The following is a 25294-nucleotide window of genomic DNA, read 5'->3' on the forward strand; positions in this document are numbered from 1 at the left end:
GGACCTTATTTCTGGCATAAAATATGTTCTTCTTCTCACTGATAACAGTTTGGTGAAAGTCAGTGTCCTTTGGACGATATTTAGATCACTGGAGATCGGCGTATATCCATATAACGGGAGAGAACAGGGCAGAGACAGTACAGCCTCTAAATAAAGCATTATCTGTTATTATTTCACCAATACTTTAAGAAGAATTAATGAATGAATGCGTACTATTGCACTGTTAGCTCAGAGCTGCCGTGTTGTTGTTATTGGGGGCTATCGGGGGGCTTATAGGAAGCTTTCTACTTCATCGAGGCGCGCCGCTGCAGCACAGCTCATTCACTCCAATAAGGACGTCCATCGTACTCAAAGTTGTCGTCCACGTCGTCAAAATCTGATAAATATCCTGCCATGTTGCACAAAACTAGCAGCAGCAAACTCCATCACAGAGAAAGGTATTTAAAAGGCTACATGTTCCGACACTTTAAAGGGATAGTTCGCCTCTTTTGACATGAAGCTGTATGACATCCCATATTAGCAATATCATTTATGAACATTTTCTTACCCCCTGCTGCGTCCTGTGAGCCGAGTTCCAGCCTTGTTTTGGCGTTGACGAAGGTAGCCCGGCTAGTTGGCTGGGGACACAAAAATAAAGCGTTTTGCTTCTCAAAACAACATGCGTTCAAAAGAGTAATACATTTGCATCAAAAAATCGTTCTCTAGGAAAAAAGTCAGACCTCACAATCGCTTGGCACTATTTTCTCTCCCTTCGTATCACTGCGTGCTGTGTAGACCGTGCAGACCAAAGTGCAGACCGAAGTGCAGACCGAGCAGCAAACACCGTAACAGGTGCGGCTGTCAGCAGGCGGCAGCACGCAGTGATACGAAGGGAGACAAAATAGCACCAAGCGATTGTGAGGTCTGACTTTTTCCTGGAGAACGATTTTGTGATGCAAATGTATTACTCCTTTGAACGCATATTGTTTTGAGAAGCAAAACGCTTTATTTTTTAAGCCCCAGCAAACTAGCTGGACTACTTTTATCAACGCCAAAACGAGGCCGGAACTCGGCTCACAGGACGCAGCGGGGGGTAAGAAAATGTTCATAAATGATATTGCTAATATGGGATGTCATACAGCTTCATGTCAAAAGAGGCGAACTGTCCCTTTAAGTCACTGAGGTTGTTAACCTGCAAGTTGCTCTTTAAAATGAATTCTTACTTCAGACGGAGTCCGAGCACATAGAGTAGCTGTAGTGACTCAGGTTTGTTAGTACTCACTAATCATGACTCCAGACACGACCAGCAGCAGGGCGGCGATGAGGGCCGATGTGCCCACAGACAGACCGAGCGCCAGGTGGGAGAGAGACGGCTGAGGATTGGTGTGGGACACCTCTGCACGAGAGGAGGAAACAACAGCGTTATACAGTTGTTATCGTCCCCAGCAGAGTATTAACATTCACTTGGCCACGCAGATCCCCAACTTAATTAATGATCTGAAAGCAACGACACAACAGAGCTTAGGAGCAGCGACGGCCGGCGCATCGCAATTCCTCCTCAGAAGTGAGGCGAGATCTCGTTTCTCGTCTAAACACAGGAACAAATCTGCACACCGGCAGAGACCCTGTTGAGATTGTGACCTTTTATGCCCTCGCATCACATAAATATCTGCTGCTCGTCATTACCGAGAACAGAAGTGCAGATCACACTGTAAGGCAAGCATAGACTGTGGGTCATTAAGGAATTATTCAGATGATAATGGTCCTTTTATTTTTGCTTCAAATTATAAAGTGACACTCAGTCGTGTTAATTAATTTTAGATCTACTTTCATAAATGTATTATTCATGTGAGATTACAACTTATAATTGAAGCAGAGATTCCAGCTCAATGGGGGGGGGGGGGGTTGTCTGCATCCCTTTGTCCCCATTTAACCCCGAGAAGACTTAAAACTCATTAATGTTCACATGGCTTAATGAGCAAAAACCAGATGTATGAAGTCGGGAGTACTGCATGAAGCACTTTTAAAATCCACTTCATATTGTTACAACAACAGAATCTATGTTAGGTCTTCTATCATTAAACCTTTAACATTTAAAGACAGGAATCCACACAGCTAATACTGCTTAAATTTATATGACTTTCATTAACCTGTTGGTTTATCCTACTTTATGATCCTTATTATGAATGATTTAAGCTCTATTAAAGAAACATTTCCTCAGATAAAGATTCAATAAAGCACAGACCCATCCAGGTTTAATTACTTTTAGAGATAAATTCATTATCTGTTCTCTGAGTCACAGTCTATTTGAGATACAATTCAGCACCACTGCATATAGACTCGGGAAAGTTGAGCAATATGGGATAAAAAATGACATGTCAGACTTGAGGTGTTGATGCAGGACACGCCGTCAGCTGCCAGGATGAGGTATTCTTCACAGTAGCAGATCAGACTGTCCTTGTTCACATGGCATTCGCCGCTTTCACAGTGGCTGCAGTTGTGAACCGGGCTGATGATCACCTCGCCGTCTCCCTCCATAGCTATAGGGACACACAAACACAGCAAAATGATGCAATTTACAGGAAATGATCAAAGAATCTACGAGGACAGCGTTCCTAGATCTGACTGATCGCCCTCATCACCCTGCAGTGAAAAAAAGTCGACCTGCTTCCGTAACACGTGGTAGAAGAATGAACGACAAACATCCTTCCAGGCCTTCATAACCTTCACATTTCAGTGAAAACCAAACGTAGCTCGGTCTGATTGCCGTCTTGAATAAATGTTTCCCCGACTGAAGACAAGTTCCAGACAAGAAAAAATCCATTATTCAAACGGTGCCCAACTGCATTTGGATGGAAAGAAACACCTCAAACTTTTCTGAGCAGTTCAAAGACAGACAGCCAGATCCGTTCGCTGAATTCAAGATGAAAGAGCGCCGCTTTTTCACTTCATGTTGTTACAGAGCAACACTGTGATCACTGTTCAGTCAGTTTACACGTAATTCTGTGTGGGCAGCAGCACCTTGAAGTTTATTTTTAAATACTTCTGTATGATTTGCGACTTTTAAGTTTGAAATCGGGTTTAAAGAATCCGGGGAAATTCGAGGTTACAGATCCCTAGATATGTGGTACTGTGACATTCTTAATGCTAGTCAAGATTTTGTGCATTTGTGTACCTCCAGGTTTAGAGTGCAGTCAATGAGAAAATGAGCTTTTGACCAAAGGGAAATGTACCGGAGGGCCAGTGAAGCTGAATATCAGCGTACGTATTGCTGTTGACTTCTCTGTAACAAAGAGATCTCTAAAGTAACAGAGGGTACACAGAGATAACCTCCTATAGTGCTTATCTAGCCTTTCTTTCATGGCCTCTTTAGAGAATGTAATGAAACCGAGGAAAGATGGGAAATTCCACATTCAGATCTTATGCATTCTTATGCTACATCACATCCATCACATTAGTATTACAGGATTTAATATGAAATATTACTTGATTATCAGGATTGGTTTTTCCAATAGGTAAATGTTGCTCACACTTTCACTCTTCTGTTATTTTATTTATTGAGGGAATTATTTCCACACTAAACACACTGCAAAAAAATCAAAGTCTTACCAAGTATATTTGTCTCATTTCTAGTCAAAATATCTCATTACACTTAATATAAGACACAACTGCCTAACAAGTACTATTTCAGCCAGATATAGGGACTTGTTGGAAGACAATACATCTTGAATATCTTGTTAAATGAAAAAGTCTTGAAAACAAATTGTTTTCAGTCACATATCATATGAAACACGCTTTTTTTTTTACATTTGAAGAGGTTTTTAAGCTAATTTCAAGATCACTTTCATCTCAAAAGTCCCAAATATCAAATCTTTTTTTCAAGAAATCTTATTTATTTAGCTTATTTCAAGCAAAAACGTCTCGTATTTGTTGTTTTTTTTACTTATTTTGGGAGGGGCATTTTTTCCAGTGCAAAGTCACTTTTCCTTGGCAATCGGGCCATTTGACCCCTTCTTATTGTGGCTGCCACTTAGATACTTCTGGGTCATTTCACTCAGTTGGGAACCTTAAAAAAAGGGTTATTAGACCTGAGCCCAAGACTGTTCAGAATTAAGACAGCCAAGTTACTTCCTTTATCTGTGCCACTTGGTGTTTGAGTTTCTCCATGAGATCAGCGAACATGAGGACAGATTCGGACCAATTCTTTCACGTTCTATTCTCAAATTGGTATTTTTTTTAAACAGACAAATCAGAAAATTGACTTTTATAGGACCTGCCTATCACTGCACAACACTATCCTGAGATCTAGCAACACAGAAATATTTTTTCAGGAAGATAAAGATGCACTTTATGATGCAAATGTATTTCTAGATACTTGATAAGATTCATGAGCTAGCTTACCTGATAAAAATCACACAATGTACACCTGATTCTGCTTTAACCCTTCCATACAACGTTAAAAAAACACTTAAACCAGGGAGACTAAGGGTCTGGTTGAATATATATTATTGCTAATTGTAATGTCCAAGAAGTCTCGGAGAAGCTGCCATGATAAGAGCTTTTTGAATTTTATAAATGAAAGGAGTTGAAGTGTTTCTTTATTATCTTCTTTAACAAAGGAAACATTTGACCATTCTTTATGAAAGAAAGGAAATCATTTCGTCCCAGAATTCCTTGCGGCTGCAACAGTCAAAGCAACGCTCGATGATATACAGCCATACTTACATATAACAGCCCGGGACAACAGCATACAGAATCTATCTAATTATTTTCAGTTATCAACCTTGGTCAGAACTACTTAGGTGAAATACTTAATAATAATGAGTAAGTGCAGTGTGTGTTAAACAGCAGCAGATCTGGGGCTGCAGACCCACACCACAGCTTAATGAGTGGTTGGAGTCTCGTATCACACCATTAACACTGTGGCGTTTTTAATAAGGTCAAGGAAAGGTGTTAAGGGAAAGACATTAGGAGGTGATATATTTTCACAAGCAGACATGCAACCTATAAGCGTGTGCCATTTTGCATAGATAGTGAAGCTTGTAATCCCTCCTCTTGTTAGAATAGAGGATCTCTGGCTACAACTTTAAGGGTTGTGAGGCAGCTGGGTCCAGTTTTGTTCAGGTAATAAGGGGGTTTACTGCCAAAGCATACCCGTTAACATTACTCTCATCAGCATTTCTTGTGCACAAGATGTGTACAGCTGGCTGGGCTGTTGTTCTGCATGTCATCACCACCCGGTCTTCACTTTAAGAAACAAATGTACTGCTACTGATGGTGCAGTGTAAACCACAAACACAATCTGCTGTGGTCTATGGCTGGGACAAATTCCAAAGACTTTTTGCCCTCCATCAGATGACATCTTCCTGCCAGAAATAGCCTTAAACAGATTTCCCATCATTTTCTCAATTCAGCTAAAAATAAACTAACTCTTTTAACTGTAAGCAACAGGAAACGGGGACAAATCAATCCAAGATAAATTAGTTATGGCCTGTCAGTGAAAGCATGTGCTATTTAGTAAGCAAAGGCAATGCAGCCATCCACAGAATCTATTCCTTCATCTGTTTTTCCCAATGATTCTCTTATCTGTTTTAAGTACAGATACATAAATCTAACCCAGAAAGAGCAGAAATGTTTCCAAAGAAGAATACAAATGTCCTGAGTCCTGGAGACAGTTGTGTTGAGTGCTCCGTCACGTTAGTTTTCTACTGGAATGAGGACACTGATGATGGTTTCTGTGATGCATTTTGATTTAGTTTCAAGGGTCCCGGGGTTCCTAAAGCTGGAACAACAGATCACAGCTGGTGCCCCAGGCTTGGCCGCACCGAGGTTGTAAAACTTCAAAACTAAATTTTCCACAAACCGAATTACATCATCATTTATTTTCTGGATTATCAAAAGTCAGAGTGACACCAAACGCATTCACTTTGAATGAGAAGGTTCAAGCAAACTTTTGACTGGTTCTGCACGTTAGCTTGTGTGCTAAAATGTTAGCCTGCCAGGTCACTTCTGCTCTGTGGCCTCATCTGAATGTCTTCTGTTAAGAAAATTCTCCCAATGAGGCTCAGAGTCGCTAGCCTGGGTGCCAGCCGAACTTAGCCCCGCCCATAAAATGTTTGGTAGGGAAGTTCGGTCTGGCTCTGCTCAGTTGGGAAATCTCTATGCTCGACATCAAAACAGTTGACCCAATCAGATTTCCAGGCCGGGCTTTATACGATGATGGACAGATGATCAACAGGGACATTATCGACTACGTCACTAAAGAGCGCTTGGTTTGAATTCGTTTGAAACAAACATGGCTGCCGCTGGAGAGCTAGGGTGTGTAGATTCTGCCATCGAGTCTGTTCTATAGGATCTCCACATTGCATTCATTTTGAAAGACGAACAGAGGAACGCGATAAAGGCTTTTATCGATAGAAAAGATGTTTTTGCCGTCCTTCCTACAACAAGTGTGTGTCGCTTAATCTACGTCACATACTACGTTGCTCTGATTGGTTGTAGGTCTATCCAATTGAGCGAAGAGGCATTTTTTCTCCTGGTTCGGTTGAAATACGCCCCATACTCAAAACTCTATTGAGCGGTATCAGACTCACATTCTGACTAGAATCGTGAGCATGACGTAGTCAGGCTACAGTCGCTGGAGTCAGTTAACAAAAAGTTTAACCTTGCAGCAAGGAGACGAGTCTGTGCAACATCGTCTGAGTTCTAAAATTAAACTTCTACCATTCATGCTTTCTACTCCAAAATCATTAGCCACACAAGGTTATGAGACATTCCTGTAGTTCCCTGCTGTCACCATCTATGTTGGATGAGCACAATGTAGTCAATATCACAATGTCTTATAAGACTTCTTTGTTCACAGAAGTGAACAAACTAGCAAAAATAGGAGGCCACAGTGCCCCTAAATCTTCTAACACCTGAAAATACTTATTTTCTTATAGTATAACCTCATGATGTTTTTCTAACATCTTAAAAAGAAAAAGTTTGAACTGCCTTTTAGTAAAGTCTCCAGTAAGTACAAGAAAATACTCAGCTTTTTATTTGGGATAACAATTGATTAAAGTGTTTAATCGTGATTAATCCCCATTGTCCATAGTTAACCCAACATCTATGCATGTGGTGGTTAGCACCGTCGCCTCACAGGTACTCCGGCTTCCTCCCACTGTCCAAAAATATGCATGTTGGGTTAATTGGCGTCTCTAAATCCACCCTAGAAATGAGTGTGTTTTGTTTAATCCGTCTCTGTGATGGACTGGTGACCAATCCCTGGTTTATCCCACCTTATGAAAATGGATGGACAAATGCCTGAACGTCGACATGCACCTTAAAGGGATATTTTCTGATACTCTTATCAACATAGCAGCACACATATCTACTTCTAATATACTAATATACTGCAACAATCTAAGACAAATTATCCTGAGAAATACAGATCGTCCTTCAACATTCAGACTTTGATAAAGTCTATTTAACCGTGTCTAACCTTGCCTCAGGCAGAGTTGGGGAGGAGTGAGGATCTCAGAATCAGCCGGCAGGTGATACTTAAGACGGACGTACCTCGGTGATAAGGCAGCGACAGTAACGGCAGATAACTTTCAAGATGAACTTGTCAGTCAAAACACCATTTTCTTTATCCATTTCAGCTTATTATTAACACACTTGTTATTAACACGTCAGTTTTGATAGCTTCAGTTTTCATAGTTTCCTGTCAGGAGTAGAAAATGAGCAAAAAAGGATTGTTCGTCGTGTTACTGCATCGGATCAGAGGTTCTGTGTGATAGGCAGTTACTGATCCTTCTCCAAAGGGGTGCAGATAACGACTGAAATCAGATTCATCTGGCGTGCATATGAGCAAGGACTTCAAAGAAAAAAGGGGTGGGGCTAACTAACGTAGCATAACTAGCATCTACGTTCATGGAGATAAATTCAATAAGATTTAATAACGCGCATGTTCCTCAGTGCCAACCAGCATCTACATTAATGGTAATATGACTGAACGACTGTCTTATCTGTAATGAAGCCGTATTTTTTGAAGTAGGAGCTGCATGGTGCATGCGTGGGTTCTCTCTGGCTTCCTAAAACACGCGTGTTAGGTTCATTGGTGTTCATGACAGAGTGGGTGAGACCATTTGTCTCATTTAGTAATATCATCTTTAGTTCACCATACTTGTTTGTTTTCAATCATTTTACTATCAGTAATCATCATTTTACAGATACAGACTATCCCGGGTTTGTTTGTGTTTTGCATTATGTTTGGTTATATTTCATAGTTCAACATCTTTGGTTTAAATAAACACTGACAAGTATTGTTAAATTCAGTTATAATTTATTGAATTGTATTTCCTTAGACTCAGTTAAATTAACATTTAAGTGTGCTACTCACCATACCCGCCATGTGCTCAGAGACAAAGGGAGGAAGTGCTGCGATATTTCTGTTTATATACTCTGGGGAACATGATTGGGGGAGGTCATTGGACTAGTCCACATCAGGAAGGGGAGACACATTAGGTTAAGATATTATTTATGTTTATTTGGTATTTAATTTTGTATGGTTAACATGTGGATGAAAAGGTAAAACAGGTATGAGTGTTTTTACTGTAATGTGTATGAACTGTGACATGTGAAACAGTGAAATGGTGAACTTAAAAGCCAGTGGAGTCACCTCCTCTGTTGGTACAACCCAGGAGGCAGTGCCCAGTGAGGTGAGACTATTTAAGCAGTGAGAGGGAGTGCAACCATCGTGCTGATCGGGTGTAGCAATGTACATTTGATTTAATTTATTTTTTTTTTGTTTAGTTCTAAGTTGAGTTTTATTTAGTTCAACTAAATTAACTGTTCAGTTATATTTCTTGTTGTATATATATATATTTTTTGCTAGACGTGAAGCAGACACATGTACATAAACACCTTGTGGTGATTTTTGGACAAACTGCCGTGAATCTGCCTCCTACTTATGCCGCTCTGGTCAGCTTCACAACAATTGGTGACTCTAAATTGTCCCTAGGAGTGAGTGTGGATGGTTGTGTGTCTCGTTTCTACCTGTGATGGTGAACCCTGCCTCTTGTCCAATGACCGCTGGGATAGGCTCCAGCCCCCCCCGCGACCCTAAATTGGATTAAGTGGGTATAGAAAATGGGTGGATGTTTGAAGATTCCTTTTTCAGTCTTTCAACGCACAAGGCAGGACTTCTGTTTTTTTTATTTTTTAGTTATTTGAGCTTGAGAATCTCCCCAAGTGATAAAAGCGACTTCCTGCAAATGATTAATGTCATTTGAGTGTTGTGGATGATGAATGGGAGACAGCAGAACATCACCAGCCCAGTTGATCATCAAAGCAACACTGTTTATCAAATCAGCTGACAATTCACAACTCTATTTTTCATCACTTTTATTCATTTGTAGGAGTTTTCATCACTTCCATTTATCACAGATAATGTTTGTTATTCAAATCGTGACTCCTTCAGTCAAATCAGCCTCAAGTTAATCAAATCATTTGACCATTCATCACTTGGGTTTTCAGTTCACATCCATTTTAATCACTTCATTTTGGACTTTCCTTCACAGTTGCCCAACGCTGGCCCACAGAGACGAGTCGGCATGTCCACAAGATTCAGACACTTTTCAATTGGACGGTAAAATGATGAAGTAATGATACTGTCATTAAAATGCAAAGAAATGTTCGAGTACAGCGTCTAAAGTTTTTCTCCTAAACCTATTTTTACTTTAATTTTAAAGTATTCTGCTCACAAAAGTTGGACAAAAATTAGTGCACAGAATTGCTCATTAAGATTTTAATTGTTTAGAAGATTCCTTGTTCATTTATATCATAGGAGCTGAAAATAGTGGAAAATTAAGTCGAAGAGGAAAATGTTTTATAATTGCAGCAAATTACAGAGAAACTGAAGGGAGGTGGATGATAAACTGAGGATTCACTTTCCCTCTCAACAGCGTCACCTCTGTTAGAGCTCGGTGTGAGAAAAGTGGAGTTCCAATTTGCTTCTTTTCCTCTTCTCTGTATCTGAGTGAAGATGCATAAACAGGCAACAACAGGCTCATAGACACCATAAATATTTCACTACTTTTAAATCCCTGGCAGGTTCAAATGTACAAGAAGAACACAGCTGAGTTGGACCAGCAGATGACTTACTGATCACTTCAGTCATCCGAAAATCTGTTTATGAATTACGTCCGTCGCCAGGGATGGGAATTGTTAAGAATTTAGCAATTCCGGCTCCATTAGCGATTCGGTTCCTTATCGGTTCTCATCCAGTTCTAGTACAAATGGCTTTGGTTGCAGTAACACGTTAGTTTCAAGGATGCACCAACATTTTATGTATTTTGGCCTCATTTTACTTTTCCCTGCCTCGGGGCAGCTGCAGGTATGCAGGAGCCTGCCTCTGATCCTGCCTCACTCTCGCAGTCCTCGTCAACTAAATGTTAATATCAGATGGAAATTATTCATACAGTATGTCGCTAACATTATTACAACCAACAGGACCTGGAAATTTAACGTTTAAGTTTTGAATGAAGGCAAGAGTGACAGAGTGGGCGGGCCGGTTTGACGGGTCACAGGAATGAGGGTCTTTCATTAATAATATTATTATTCGTGTTTTTCTTATTAATAACTGCCCTCCTCAGACTCATGGGAGACGTGCTTCTTTCCTGCCGTTTCCGTAGCGATAGCGGCGCACCAGAGAAATTTATATTATATATAGGGTTGGGCAACGATTAAAATGTTTAATCTAATTAATCACATGATTTCCCTGATTAATCACGATTAATCGCATCTGTACGCAAAATCCAAAAATGAATCCAAAAGTAGTGTATAGCTTTTAGCATTTAGCTTTATTTTAAATGTGCTGCCATATGAATGAAAGTGCCATAACATTTGTTGTGCAAACACACTTTTAACATCAGCATCTTTCTGTAGTTTTTATGTAGAAGCCTCGCTCCACTGTCTGTTTCCTTGAATGACTTGCTGCTATCAGTTGTGTGTTTTGCCTTTAAGTGATATTTTAGACTGGAACTACTATGCTGAGAAGACAATTCAACTTGGCAGTGTGTACAAATGACTTTGGTTCTGTCGACTCCGCCGTCTGGAAGAACTTTAAAATGAAAATGGCCGAGTAAAAGTTCCGTACCCTTCTCCATGTTTGGTGGATCCGCCGATTACTTTCTTTTCCGGTTCCGCAGCAGACAGCAACAGACTTTTACAAAATAAAAGCCTGTGAGCAACAGACTTTTACAATAATAAAACCTGCGTTAATGCGCAATAAAATATTTATTGGCGGTAAATAATTAACGCGATAATAACGAGTTAACTCGCCCAGCCCTAATTATATATATATATAAATATTTTTTTCAGCGTGAGTTCGTGACTTAAGACCGAAAAGCGTGACTGTCACACTCAATGCGTGAGACTTGAGAGCCCTGCGTTAGCTGGGACTTTTGAGACGGAAGACTCTCCCCCGTGAGAGTCTTAGCAGCGAGTCAAAGACTTTACATTGGTGCAAAGTAACTGCATGCTGTGTGGTCAGATGTTTCAGCATGTTGGAGTTAGTTCCCCCTTTGATGTGATCACAGCTCTGCAGCTGGCCCTAGTTTTGTCCTTTTTGGTGAAATACAACCAAACTTTGGAGCGCTTCTGCCTCAATGCACGTTAGAAACATTCTGAGACAAATTACGAAGCGTGCACATGACGTCATCGCGCAAACGTATCAGACGTTAGCAGAACCTATAAACGGGATCATTAGGCAGGCGGATTAACGATTCCACGGAATCGAACAACTGGGAGTCGGTTATTGAAAATGTCAAATTTCTCAACGTACTGCAGAGTAGAAACACATTAACTCCCATCTATGAACACTACAGAGTAGGCCTGCAACTGATAATCTGACATTACCTTTGAGGGGGCCGACGAAGGGCTCTCCATCTGGGCCGAGGAAGGACGTGCCATCATCTCCATCAGATTTGGAGTTGTCATCAAGCGAAGTGTTCCCACCTAGAAGCAAAAAGAACAAAGTTAACAGTGACGTAATTATAATAAGCAGCATTTTTAAACTACTAACAGCACAGAATAATTCAGAATGAAAATGATGAGGAAAACATGGTCAGCTACTGCTAGAAGTCATCCACTAAAGGCTAAGAGAGTTAATGTGAGAGAGAAACAAGTTCGTAGACCGTGTTTGTGCTTTTCCAAACTATGGAAGCAAAAACTCACATCACACTTGAGTAAATCCGGAGGATTTGGACACACTAAAGTTGTGGCTGGTTGTGCTATAAATGGACACAAATTCTCCTTTTGGGTGGCAACTGTCGATCAAACAAGAGAAGAAATCTGACACCAGAGCCCCATGTTTCCAGTTTCCAATGTTCTGCTCTCAGTGGACTTAAAGATGATTTTCTTCTATATACCCCAGCTGAAGTATAAAGCTCTAGATTTAGCCGTGGCATATGGGAACAAGTCATTGCCATCGGTTCCTCAACGTCTGAATTCGTTCCTTCTTAATATTTTTCACATCTTTTGCATGTTTCTTTCATTCTCATGTGTCAAATTGATTTAACAGAGTTTTAAGGAAAACATTCACTTTCAGATTCAATTCACTAATTGGATTAATTGATTTTTCAAAATAAATGGATTCCGAGTTGTTAGTTTAGTTAGCACGGAGCAGCAAGACATACAACTGAATGTATGTCCTGTTATAAGCGAAGGCAACCTTTTTGGGCACCCTTTGGAAACCTATAATATTAATTTACTTCTACTGACAACCAAGGATTTAAGCTACTAAACAGAACGCTTTATTGTCAATTTGAATCTGTTTAATGCTATTAAGGCTGTTTATTATTTATGCTAAATCTTAACCACAAACAGATTGATGTGTTAGCCCTCATATTCAAATGTTTTCATATTGCATTTTACATGTTTTTTTTCATTTATGAACCTGTATTACTGAGGATTCACATCATAAGAAAATATTAGCCTCAACTGAATTATCTTATTTACAGTACTTGTATAATTTGTTACCATCACTTTCTAAAATCTTATCTAAAACCTCCATAAACTCAGTTGCACTTCAACAAACTTTGTTTGTTTCTAAGATTTTAAGCGGTGTGGCCCCTCAGTATCTCACAGAACTACTTCAAGTTCATAATCCAGTCGGAGCCCTCGGATCATCAAATGAGCTGCTGCTTGAGGTCCCAAGATCCAGGCTTAAAACTAAGGGCGACCGAGCGTTCCCACTGGCTGCTACAAAGCTACGGAATAAAAATTTCCACTTGGTATTAGGCATGCTGCATCGTTTGGAGTCATTTAAGTCTTCCTTAAAAACTCATTTTTTCTCTTTGGCCTTTGGTCCTGCTGTGAGCCAGACTTGATCTTTCCTGGTGATTCCTGTATTATCTTATGTGTGATGGTTTTGCATTATGTTGTATTTATTTTACTGCTCATATTTTATTTTTATGGTACTTTTATCAATATTTGTGTAAAGCCCTTTGGTATACTCGGAGTCGGTTTATTTAAATGTGCTATATAAATAAATGATCTGTGACCTTGACCTTCAAACTTACTTTTGCTTTTTATGGTCTGAAAATTTTTTCTTTTTTCCCCCTGAATCAAATAATCTTAATAAAAATAAAATAAAATAAAATAATAAAAAAATGAAATAATTAAAAAGCATTCTGAGTCAAAAAGTGACTCCAAGAATCTGAATCGAATCATTTCATACATTTTCAAAGTCGTATGTAACAGCTACTACGGATAATCGTTAATTAATTCAAAGAGCCAAGAGATACAAGGAGTTATTGTATGTACAAATGCACAGAAGGAATATTCGTTGAAAAACACTGCTGTCTAACCAAATGTACCTTGTTGTTGTCGCACTCCTCAGTTTGCAAAACGGTTGCAAAATGATGGAAGGATGGAGTAGGCATTCGATAAGATTGAGCGGCAGCTGGATGTGAGAGGAGTATCGTGCCACTTCTAAAGTGATTAAATACAGGCAGCAGTATAGCCAACGGCATTTTTATAACCTTATACTATGTGACGATCATTAACAGCATTCTGCAATAACTGTCCAAGCAACAAGACATTTTATTGAGTTCACTTTGTGATACTTAATAAAGATTATATTTGATTCTTATATGTTATCTTATTTGTCTTGTTCAGAATGCATCTCTCATGTCTTAATTCAGACATCAAACTTGTATTGCAGGTGGAGAAAAAGGTGGAGCGGTGCATCTCTTCACTGAATATGCTCAAATCATGTGAAAGAGGTAGAAAGAAATGTCTGATCCTGGGTGGGGAGAACAGGCAGCTGTCTCAGGTACTTAGCCTGATCCCTGACCTGTAAAAACTCTTTTATATTCACAATGGAATAAGATGTGCGTCCGACTCATAACTGACAGCTTGAGACAATTTATTCATTCCATTTTCTTCTGGAGCTTGGAGATCCTACTGGACAAACCTCTGTAGCCTCCACCGCCGCCACCTGACATGCATCCGCCCCCGCCACCCCCGAAGCCGCCGTGGGTCTGCCAGAACTTTTGACAGGCCTGTCCTCCTTGACCTCCCAGCACCAGCGGCCTGCCACCCTGGCTCACAGGAACACCGTCATTCCAGCCTCCGCCTCCACCTGTCAACAAACACAAACACACCCTGGTGAAGCAGTGGGCAGAGGAAGTCAATCAGCGCCCACAGCTACTGAAAATGAATACCTATCACACAAAAATCTCTTTTTAATTACTACACACAACAAAGAAAAATGCCATAAAAGAGACCTGCTATCATGGGATTAAATTCAAAGGTATTTTAAATCAAAAGCAATCCCCAACACAAAACAATTTAATTCTCCTCTTTCATTCCCATTACGGGAGTTCCCTTCAATTCCCCTCATTCTCCTCTGAAACCTGAGAGGTGAAAACAAACATTTCCCCAAACCATGCACACTTAAAATTTAATTTCTCATACGCAGAGTTTTCTCAACTGCATTACGAGGCCAGAGTCTGTGCTCCTGCTCGGTAATGATGTGGGGAGAAGGAGCACGGTATGAATAACCATGTGGAGAGCCACATTGAGTTACGTTATGTTTGTTTAAACACAACCCTGGAGCACAGAGGCGCAATGTTTTCTGACAGATGCATGAAGACTTAAACCCACAACTACGACTCAACACGTCGCTCGTCTTCACCAGACTTTTCCACACACAGACAGCAGCAGACAGACATTAAAGCTATGCGTAGGCTACCTGCAGCGTGGGACTTCCCATTGCGTCCTGGTTGGCTGGGGTCATAGTCCATCTGCTCCAGCTGGGTCTCTGATTGGCTGCTGTAGGCCCGGCCGCCTCCGCCCGCAGCGATGATGAAAGGGACGTACCCATCTCTCTCCACCTGGGTCAGCATTGTTAACAGTTACTATATTTTGTAATATGGTCATAAAAAACAAGCGGTTTCAGTTTTTTCTTTAAAATGATTTGGTTTGAAATGGAATGAGGCGCTCATGTGGGTACAGCCGCTGGTTAGCTTAGCAAAAGACTAGAAGCAGAAGGGGAGGTGGAGGCAGTGCTCCATCTCTGAGCAAAATGAACATAATCCACCGACTACCGCCTCACGCTTGCTAATTAACATGCCTCTTTTGTTCGGTTTGTACAAGGTGCCAGCCCATTTAACACCTGGTCCAAACACCTAAAACATAGCACGGATTAAAGTGATTAAAAATGAATTAGCGAGCTTGGGCTGCGGTGAGTTTAGCTTTGCTCAGACAGAGGTTTACTATCCAACTGTAGCTTCCTCTGTTTTATATTTTATCTCATTTAACTTTGAGCAGGAAAGCAAACTCCATGAGCGGAGCACTCTTATTGGAAATTAATCAGTGTTCCCATCAATGTAAATGTAAATGTATTTTATTTATACAGCCCTTTACAAACAATCATTACGATGTACCAAAGTGCTTTATAGTAGTTAATAAATAAAGAGAAGAATAAGTAAAAACAAATAAAAACAATAAAAGAACAGTGAAAGCAATAAAATATAACAAAATCGAATAAGATAAAATAAAATAAGATAAAAGTGTCATCGTGCTACTGGGTATTAGGATAAAAGTCTGCACTCAATTGACGAATATATCAGTAATATAGTAAATTAATCATTTTCCTTTATGGAACAACGTCCGTGGTTAAGTTGTAAAGGAATATCTTACATATTTTCACCAACATCATCATCCAATATATCCTGTGTAAAGGTATCAGTCCCCACAGTGCATCAGTCTCTCACCTTGAATACATATGTGGCCCCTCCACCTCCTCCTCCGCCCCCTTTCACTTGACTTTTGTTCAGCACTGGGCCGCTCTGCTCCAGGCAGATCTTATTCAGTATGGCATTAGCCTGCAGGCATGGAGAGAGACGTCAGTTAACAGAAGAATTTTTTTTATCATGGATGCCAGCTGCCTACCAGAAGACGGAGCAGATGCTTTCCCCCTGCTGCTGTGGGTCCAACAGTTTAGCATCACAATGGTGAGCAGATACCGAGCAGAAATATCCACATTCACACATAAGCTGAAATGCAAGCAGCTACTTCACTTATGCAGGAAAAGAGTGATTTTGGTTTATAATCCCTGTTCATCCTCTTCATTGTGAATTAATCCCGCGGTGACTGGAAAAAAGTCTTCTGACTTCTCAAACTTATTACAAATTCGCAATCATTATACATTACTGGATACCAAAAAAACAGCTGCCATGTTTTAGCTGCTGGCTGGATGAGTCATGAAGCGAGCCATCTTCTTAAAGGGGTACGGAGAGAAACAGACTTAAAGAAAACTAGAAAGCTGCAAGCAGCTGTATGCGGGACAGAGATGTGCGCACGTTGGGGCATGCGCTGGACGTCGTAGTCGCGCAGCTCTGCCCACACGCACGATACGCTCTGCGTACGTACGAGCACATAATAACCCCGATGCGGAGGGGATTTTGAAAATTTCTAGGGGGCGCCACTGAGCCATTTTGATCCGCCCACACATGATACCCTTTACATACGTACGATGTCGTCAGGGTGGACGTGTGTGCCAAGTTTCATCACCTTGCGATGATGATAAGGCTTTCAAATCACAAACGCCATCACATGATTTTCACCGCCTGGCCACGCCCACACCGTTCAGAGTTTGGAAAAGTCTTAAGAGTAACCTGGCCAAGTTTGAAGCTTGTAGCATTAAATCTGTAGGAGGAGTTCGATCATATGCGAGGTGTGGGAAAAAAAGATATTTCCAACCACCAGCAGGTGGCGCTATAGGTGGATGTCACTATGATAATAAGAACGCGTTCAGGCTGGGTCCAGCAATCACCGTATGAAGTTTGGGACAGATTGGATAATGTATGTGGGAGTTATAAGCGACTTCATTTTTTGTGGCGAGTCATCGAACTTTGAGGCGTCGCCACGGCCACGCCCTTTGAGGTTTGAAAAAGTTTCCCCATGATTTCCCCCCCCCCCCCCATGTCTTAAGAGCTACCTGTAAGTCTGTGGCATTAAATCTGTAGGACAAGTTTGATCATATGCAAGGCGTGGAATCGGTCAAAAATGGCACGATGAATGAGTGTACCGAATTTTGTCATCCCACGTGAAACTAACCCCGGATCCAGTCTTGCTCTGAGCTGAAACTCTAACGGCCTTGAATGGGGGCAGTGGGTGACTAAAAGGGAGCGTGTTCAGTCTTCCTCACTCAGTCTACCTCTCAGCCTGTTCCATCATGCAGCTTCTCTCTGTATAAAGTTGAGTTTGTGTGTGTGAGAGACGGACAGCAGCACAATGCAGGTGCGTGTAACTCCGTGAACATTCAAGACAATCGTGGTCTTGCCATTTCCGTCACATCTGGGAAATCTGGATGTGAGGCGTTGGTCCCGTTGTCAGAGCTGTGACGATAAAAAGGAACCACAAGCAACTCCTTGCTGTCTGCGCAGAGCACTTCTGTGATAAAAACTAATAACTGGATGGCAGCAGTGAGGACTTGCTAAGCTACACATACCGCCTCTTAAAAACAAAGCAAACTAGCCGAGAGGGAATACTGAGACAGCTCAACAACTCACGGAGCTTGTTGAAGGGGCCACACGCAATTACAGGTTTTAAAGAGACCCCCAGCTGCGCAGGATGCCTCCGACTCACTTCCAGATTAGCTAAACAACCTTTATACCTGTTCTGGGACACGTCTCTAATAGGCGCTCAGTGTCGGGTTTGTCCCCAAGTTACAAGCAGTAGATAAAGAAGAAATGAACAAGACTGACATGCTTCATGGAAAATGCTGCAGCTTTTTTGGCTGTTGCAGTGCAAAAGTGTAAAAAAACGTGTTACTGTAAACATTACAGCCAATAGAAGAGGAACTGATGTCTAAAAGGCCAAATGTTAAAAATTAAATGGTGTTTTTTTAATATATTTTAGCAAAAGTAGCATACTATCTTTGTTTTTTATGACACCTGTAACATCTCAGCTCTAACTCAGTCTGTGAGGCCAACAGCCTGTTGACATTAATCCTTTGGAAAGGTACGGTGATAAAAAAAAGAACGTCAAAACTTTATCCGATCAATCAGCAGCCACATCTTTAAATCTAAATAATGAATTCCCACTGAGCTCAGAGTTTTCAGCTGGGCATTTCTTCAGTTCGTAACGTGGTAATGAAGTGGCAGTTAACAGAAATGGTGGCGGTCAGGTTGAGGTTCCAGGTGCTTTCAGACCCTTTCAGCTCTCTCCCTTTTCTGTATGAACCACTGATTGTGGTTAGAAACAAGCGACTGTAGCTCAGGAGGCAGAGTGGTCATCTTCAGATCAGGTTGTTGGTTTGATCTCCAACTTCTCCAGTCTACGAGTTAAGTTAGGGCAAGATAACAAAACAAACTTGTGCTGGAGGGATTGTCACCAGATAGGAGACCACACAGACATATTGTGGGACTGCCCAAAGTTGAAAAACTATTGGGAAGGGATTCAGAATGAAATATTCTCTATAGTAAACATTGATCTACCTCTGACCCCACAATTTTATATCTTAGGAGCACTCCCTAAGGGAAGATGGGAAAAAAACGAAGCTGTATCTATTACATGTCCTATTATTAATGGCTAAGAAGATGAAAGCTGTCTTGTGGTCAAAACCGCTCCCTCCCACAATACCCCAGTGGCAGGAGAGAGTGAAAAAGGTTTACGTGATGGAGAAGATAACAGCACACCTTCATCTAAAGATGGACATTTTCTCAAAAAGATGGGGCCCTGTAAGCAAATACCAATGTGAAACAAACAATCTATGCTATCTCAGAACCGTCCAAGTGTGATCCAGAAGAATGTCAAAAACAGTCCAATGACTGAGTGTTTGCCAAACTGTTATTTCTTTGATTGTTCAGTTTATGCATTTCATGAATAACATTGGAGTAAAGTTTTGATTTCTTTTTCATATGTATGTAACAGAAAGAAAAATCTGTTGTAAACTAAAAGATGTGTGGAAATACATATGAATAACAATAAAACTTGGTTAAAAAAAAAAAGTTAGGGCAAGATCCTGAACCCTTATGTGTTCCTCACTTGTTAAATCACTTAGTCTTGAAGCATCTGCTTAATGAATGCAATGTAATCTTCTACTACCTACTGATTTTCCATTAAGCCACCTCATGGCTCCTATCTGTGGTACAAATGCAAACAAAGGAATGCTGTTCTTGAAGGAGCTCACCTCCCCAAAACCCTGAAAGAGTCCCTAAAGCTGTTCGGTCCAAGTGTGCCTTATGGAAAAATGTCAGAAAGAGCTGCTTACAGGGCTCAAAATGATGTTTCATCTCCAGTAGACTCGATTACTGTAACGCTCTTTTAACTGGACTTCCCAAAAAGAGCATTAAACATCTGCAGCTCATCCAGAACGCTGCTGCCAGAGTTTTAACTCGGACTAAAGGCTGAGTTATACTTCTTTTATTTGCCCTTGCGCTTGCGTCTTGCGCGTATGTTAATGGCTCGAGACGTTTATACTTCATTTTGCTTTGTCGGCGCTTGCGTGTGCTGCGTGGCGATTCACCGCCAGGACAGTAGGTGGAGTAGCGGGTTTTTTCAATGACAAGCCTACTACGATGAAAGGAAATTCACCGCCAGGACCTCTTCGACTGGATTCATGCTTCTTCTTCTTCTTCTTGTAAATAGCCGGTATTTTGTCAGATTTTCAACACCTTGGGGGTCTAAACGACTACTTTCTCGCCTGAAAATGTTTCAAATGTTGCTAAAGTTATATATTTACAGAGTTTATAGCTTAAGGGAAATCAGCTTTTCAGGCCGGCTGATTTCAGCTCGGACAGGAGTGAAGTGCACTGTGTGTAAACGCTCTGCATGCTGTCTGATCGATGAGTATGCCGTTTTCAAGTAGTAGGCGGTTTCGAACACAGCCAGTGGCTTGTGCTTGCATCTTGCGTAAAGTTTAGAAAATTGAGGTGACACACGCAAGCACGCAAGGGGGGGCTTGCAACCGCGCAAGGGCTTGCGTTGCGTCTTGCATTGCGTCTTGCGTTACCGACTATGAACCAGGCTTAAGAGATCTGAACACATCACAGCAGCTTTAAAATCTTTACTCTGGCTTCCAGTCAGTCACAGAATAGATTTTAAAAGCCTGCTGATGGTTTACAATCTGTGATATGTTCAGAGAATATAAACCAAGCAGAGCTCTTAAGCCTGGTTTATAGCCGGTAACGCAAGACGCAACGCAAGACGCAAGACGCAAGACGCAAGACGCAAGACGCAAGACGCAAGACGCAAGACGCAAGACGCAAGACGCAAGACGCAAGACGCAACACAAGCCCTTGCGCGGTTGCAAGCCCCCCCTTGCGTGCTTGCGTGTGTCACCTCAATTTTCTAAACTTTACGCAAGATGCAAGCACAAGCCACTGGCTGTGTTCGAAACCGCCTACTACTTGAAAACGGCATACTCATCGATCTGACAGTATGCAGAGCGTTTACACACAGTGCACCTCACTCCTGCCCGAGCCGATCAGCCAGCCTGAAAAGCTGATTTCCCTTAAGCTATAAACTCTGTAAATATATAACTTTAGCAACATTTGAAACATTTTCAGGCGAGAAAGTAGTCGTTTAGACCCCCAAGGTGTTGAAAATCTGACAAAATACCGGCTATTTACAAGAAGAAGAAGAAGCATGAATCCAGTCGAAGAGGTCCTGGCGGTGAATTTCCTTTCATCGTAGTAGGCTTGTCATTGAAAAAACCCGCTACTCCACCTACTGTCCTGGCGGTGAATCGCCACGCAGCACACGCAAGCGCCGACAAAGCAAAATGAAGTATAAACGTCTCGAGCCATTAACATACGCGCAAGACGCAAGCGCAAGGGCAGTTAAAAGAAGTATAACTCAGCCTTAGATCCAAGGACTCAGGTCAGCTGGTCCAGTCCAGAGTCCAGACTAAACATGGAGAAGCAGCATTTAGCTGTTATGCTGCAAACAAGTGGAACAAACTGCCAGTGGAGATTAAACTTTCACCAAATGTAGACATTTTTAAATCCAGGTTAAAGACGTTTCTTTTCTCATGTGTCTGTGCATCAAATATCTTTTAACTTATCTAGACTGTTGCTTGTTTTTAAATTAATTTAAATAATTTTATTTGTTTCTCTTTATATTCTTTTGCATTTTTAATGCTTCTTCCACTCTCTGCTGCAATGCTTTTATTTTATGTAAAGCACTTTGAATTGTTTGTACATGAAATGTGCTATATAAATAAATTTGATTTGATTTGATTTGATTTACAAAAGACCTTTAGGAGGATCTCACACAGAAAGTACAAATAATTTGCAAAGCAATTTTACTTCATTTTTCAGGCAACTTTTTACTTTTACAATTTAACACAAGCATATATACTTTCTACGTTTCCAAAATCAAGGTCATTACTTCATTTTTTATGTATATTATTGTTTTTCTTTACATTTTTTTCTGAGCTTTTCCAATACTAAGATCACTTACTAAGCACGGACAGGTAGTAAAAGTTAGAAAGGTCAACTGATGTGTCCATCTGCACATGGAAAAACGTGATAAAAAGTTATTCCTCATCTGTCGCCTTGTTTAAGTCAAATGTTTGAGTTTTTTTTTGGCAGAGGTGTGTCAGGTTTTCACATTTCACTTTCTTCTTTTCTTTTTTTTACAAAAGTTTGTGCACCTCGGCCTCTGCCTTGAAGTGTGGGTCATCGGTTTTACTGTTCAGCCACACCCGCCCAAGCTATCTGTGGAGGAGTAGTGAGTAGAAAAGCTTTTGTCTGTTTTTTGTATAATTTTCAGCTTCATAAGTTTGCACACAAACATCTAAACCAATTAGATGCAACTCAGAGACACGTCCTGTGGGCTGATGAAGATGGAGAAGAACCTTTCGGTCACAGTAAGCAAAGATACGCTCGGAAAAGGGAGAAAAGAAAAGAATAAGAAGGTCTTTCTAATGATTTGAGCTTGTGTTGTAGCCTGTTGGGAATATTTCGTCTTTAGAGGGAAGAATGGAATAAATTATACCAGTAAGGTTGTGGAAATAAACATCACATCGTCTGTAAAAAAGCTGAAGATTAAAAGAGGAGGGCTTCAACAACAGGATAATGAGTCTAAACACACCCAGAAGTGTGTGATTTTATTTGGGGAGGAAAAATGCTATCTATATTCAGAGGATAGATTTCCTGGATCCCCCTAAAAATTCAAGCCTATCAGCCACAGACGACAGTTTAAGACAAATAAATTGTTTTTTTTTCAGACCCATCCATTATCTATACCGCTGAATCCGTCGATCGGGTCGCGGGCGGGCTGGAGCCTATCCCAGCAGTCAATGGGCGAGAGGCGGGGTACACCCTGGACAGGCCGCCAGTCCATCGCAGGGCCACATAGAGACAAACAACCATTCACGCTCACAATTAAGGACAATTTTAGAGATAACAATCAACCTAACATGCATGACTTTTTGGACAGTGGGAGGAAGCCAGAGTACCTGGAGAGAACCCACACATACACGGGGAGAACATGCAAACTCCACACAGAAAGGCCCCAGCTAGGTGTTGAACCTGGAACCTTCTTGCTGTCAGGCAACGGTGCTAACCACCACACCACCGTGCAGCCAGACCATTTTTCAGACCATGAATGGTTAGTTCATGGTAGGATTGACAAAGTTAGGTCAATAGACCCTTGGGTGTTCTTCATGATAATCAGAGAGCTTCAGAGTGTGGAAAATAGAATTTAGTTACATTTCTAAGCAATGGCACAATTTTAAGGGAATTCAACACATGAGGACTGTATATGTCAACTGGTAGATCAATGCTTTTTATTGTGTTTTATAATTTGTTTATATAGGATATATTTTGGAGTGGTATTTTAAAGCATGCATCATTTGTGACCTGAAGATTGTTTTGTGTGGAGCTTGTGTTGCATGATGTGTGGTGGACTGGAATGCTGGACTTTTATCGACCAATCTGAAAAGAATTGATTTGACCACCCTCACCTCTTCCCACTGGTTTGTTGAGACGAGCGCTGGTGATGAGAAATGGACACCAGGTGCGCTCACTGATGGACGGATGGATATAAGGTGGTAGGTTGGACGCAGAAGAGGAAGGAAAAGAAAGAAACAACAGCGGAAGGATAGTAGGAACGGGGAACGGGGAACGGGGAAAGGGGAGTGGAAGGAAAACGACACATTCGCTGTTGCCGGATGGGTAAAACTGGAGCCTGCCGTCGGCTACGCGGATCCGAGCAGGTGTTTTATGCCAGGACGGCGGCGAGGTGGAAAGGACGAGAACTTATCACAACAGCCTGTGTTAAGTTGGCAAAGGAAAGTACTTCCTCCCTCTCTTAAGTGTTCAATGTATGTGTCCTTTTATCATTGCTGGAAACTCAGTACTCCTCTCTCTTTGAGGTGCAGTGGCAGGCCGTGGATACGCAGGATGTGGAAATCAGCTGATTGAAAAGCGCTGACAAGAGAACTCTACGGTCCCGGCCACTTGGCGTATGATTGCGCACTGGACCTTGTAGTCCTTTTAAAGACTCCTTGGGCCGTTGACTGCTGCACTTTATTCGTTTAGCCTCATGCCTTTTTTATCCTCTTAATTGTTATATTTTAATGGTTTTAACCTATCGCATATTTTTATTTTTAACAGGCGCATTTTATTGGGTTTTTAGTCTATTGCTTTTTATTTGGTTTTACTGTCTTTTATCTTTGGTCTGGAATAAATACCTCTGTGAATCCCATTTTTCTGTGTCTGCACATTCCTCAACAGTGGAATCTTATGCTGGTGTTAGTTATCCACAATATTTAATTTTGGACCCGCGTTTGACCCATATGTGAAATTGGGGGTGATTTATGTTCACATTTACATGTATGCATATGGGCAACTATTAACTGCAGTGTTGGGTAATAGACTCACATTGGGGCAGGCGTCCTCTCCTTGTTGTCCCACCAGGATGTGCAGGAGCTCTCCCCTCCTCAGCAGGAAGTCTCCTGCGATGTAGACACCATGTGACCTGCTCGTGGCCAACACACTTCGCCCACCAGCTGCACCGTAGGCAGTGATCCTGTGGTTTTACAAACGCGTGGAAGCAAAGTTAGAGCGCTCCTTGAGATGACAGCTATCTTAAGAATAGAGTGCTACCGTTTGGCTTTGAGAGGGTGGCTGAGAGCAGAAAAAAAAACAGGTTTTCACACCAACATGAGTTTGCATTCATTGTGTATTTGAAGCTTTGCTGTAGATGTTTTTAAAAGCAACTTGAGGCTGAATTCTCATACGTTAGCCTGTCAGTTTCATGAGTGCTAAACAGGAGCCAAAGTAATTTGGAAACGCTAAAACACAACCTCACGCCAGCTGTTAGGAATAAAAGTCTTTGACCAACATGGCACACCATTCTGAGGGGCCGACATACACAAACCCAGACTGCACACAAACACACGCCTCTGCAGGAGAACACATTTTTAAAATGCTCCAATTTTTGTGATAGAAAAAAACAAACCCAAAACAATTAAAACCAACTTGACAGGTTTCTGGGAATGCTTCAATATTTTCCTTCCCTGGTTGTGGAGCTATGGTGGCGAGATAGGATGTTGCTAGCTGCTCTGTAGTATCTACCTCAGCTGTTTGCCTAATGACTTTTGGGAGCTGCGGAGCACATATTCATCTCTGTGGCTGTCTGTCAGCTTAATTTACAGACCATGCCAGCTAAACAGGGCCGCATCAAGACCAATTGTGTTGTTTGTGTGCAGACGGAGTGCATTTTCGGAAACTTGAGGACATATTTTAAGACTATTTTATCGCTCAAGGCTTTTGGCAAAGCCCAGCAGCATACGTGCGTTTGTGTGGCT

At 41.3% G+C, this 25294-nt stretch overlaps 1 protein-coding gene across 1 annotated transcript in view; it reads right to left on the reverse strand.

Annotated features, from left to right (window-relative positions):
* Positions 1-25294, reverse strand: part of alk (ALK receptor tyrosine kinase) — a 476012-nt gene that overhangs the window by 24816 nt on the left and 425902 nt on the right. Inside the window, exons 13-19 of the mRNA XM_075488032.1 lie at positions 24366-24513; positions 16245-16355; positions 15221-15362; positions 14441-14608; positions 11881-11979; positions 2364-2519; positions 1262-1375 (exon numbers count right to left, since the gene is read on the reverse strand). Coding sequence (XP_075344147.1) covers positions 1262-1375; positions 2364-2519; positions 11881-11979; positions 14441-14608; positions 15221-15362; positions 16245-16355; positions 24366-24513 — 938 coding nt within the window. The remainder of the gene's footprint in view (positions 1-1261; positions 1376-2363; positions 2520-11880; positions 11980-14440; positions 14609-15220; positions 15363-16244; positions 16356-24365; positions 24514-25294) is intronic.

This window comes from Odontesthes bonariensis, chromosome 17, assembly GCF_027942865.1.
Source record: "Odontesthes bonariensis isolate fOdoBon6 chromosome 17, fOdoBon6.hap1, whole genome shotgun sequence".
Classification (NCBI taxonomy): Eukaryota; Metazoa; Chordata; class Actinopteri; order Atheriniformes; family Atherinopsidae; genus Odontesthes; species Odontesthes bonariensis.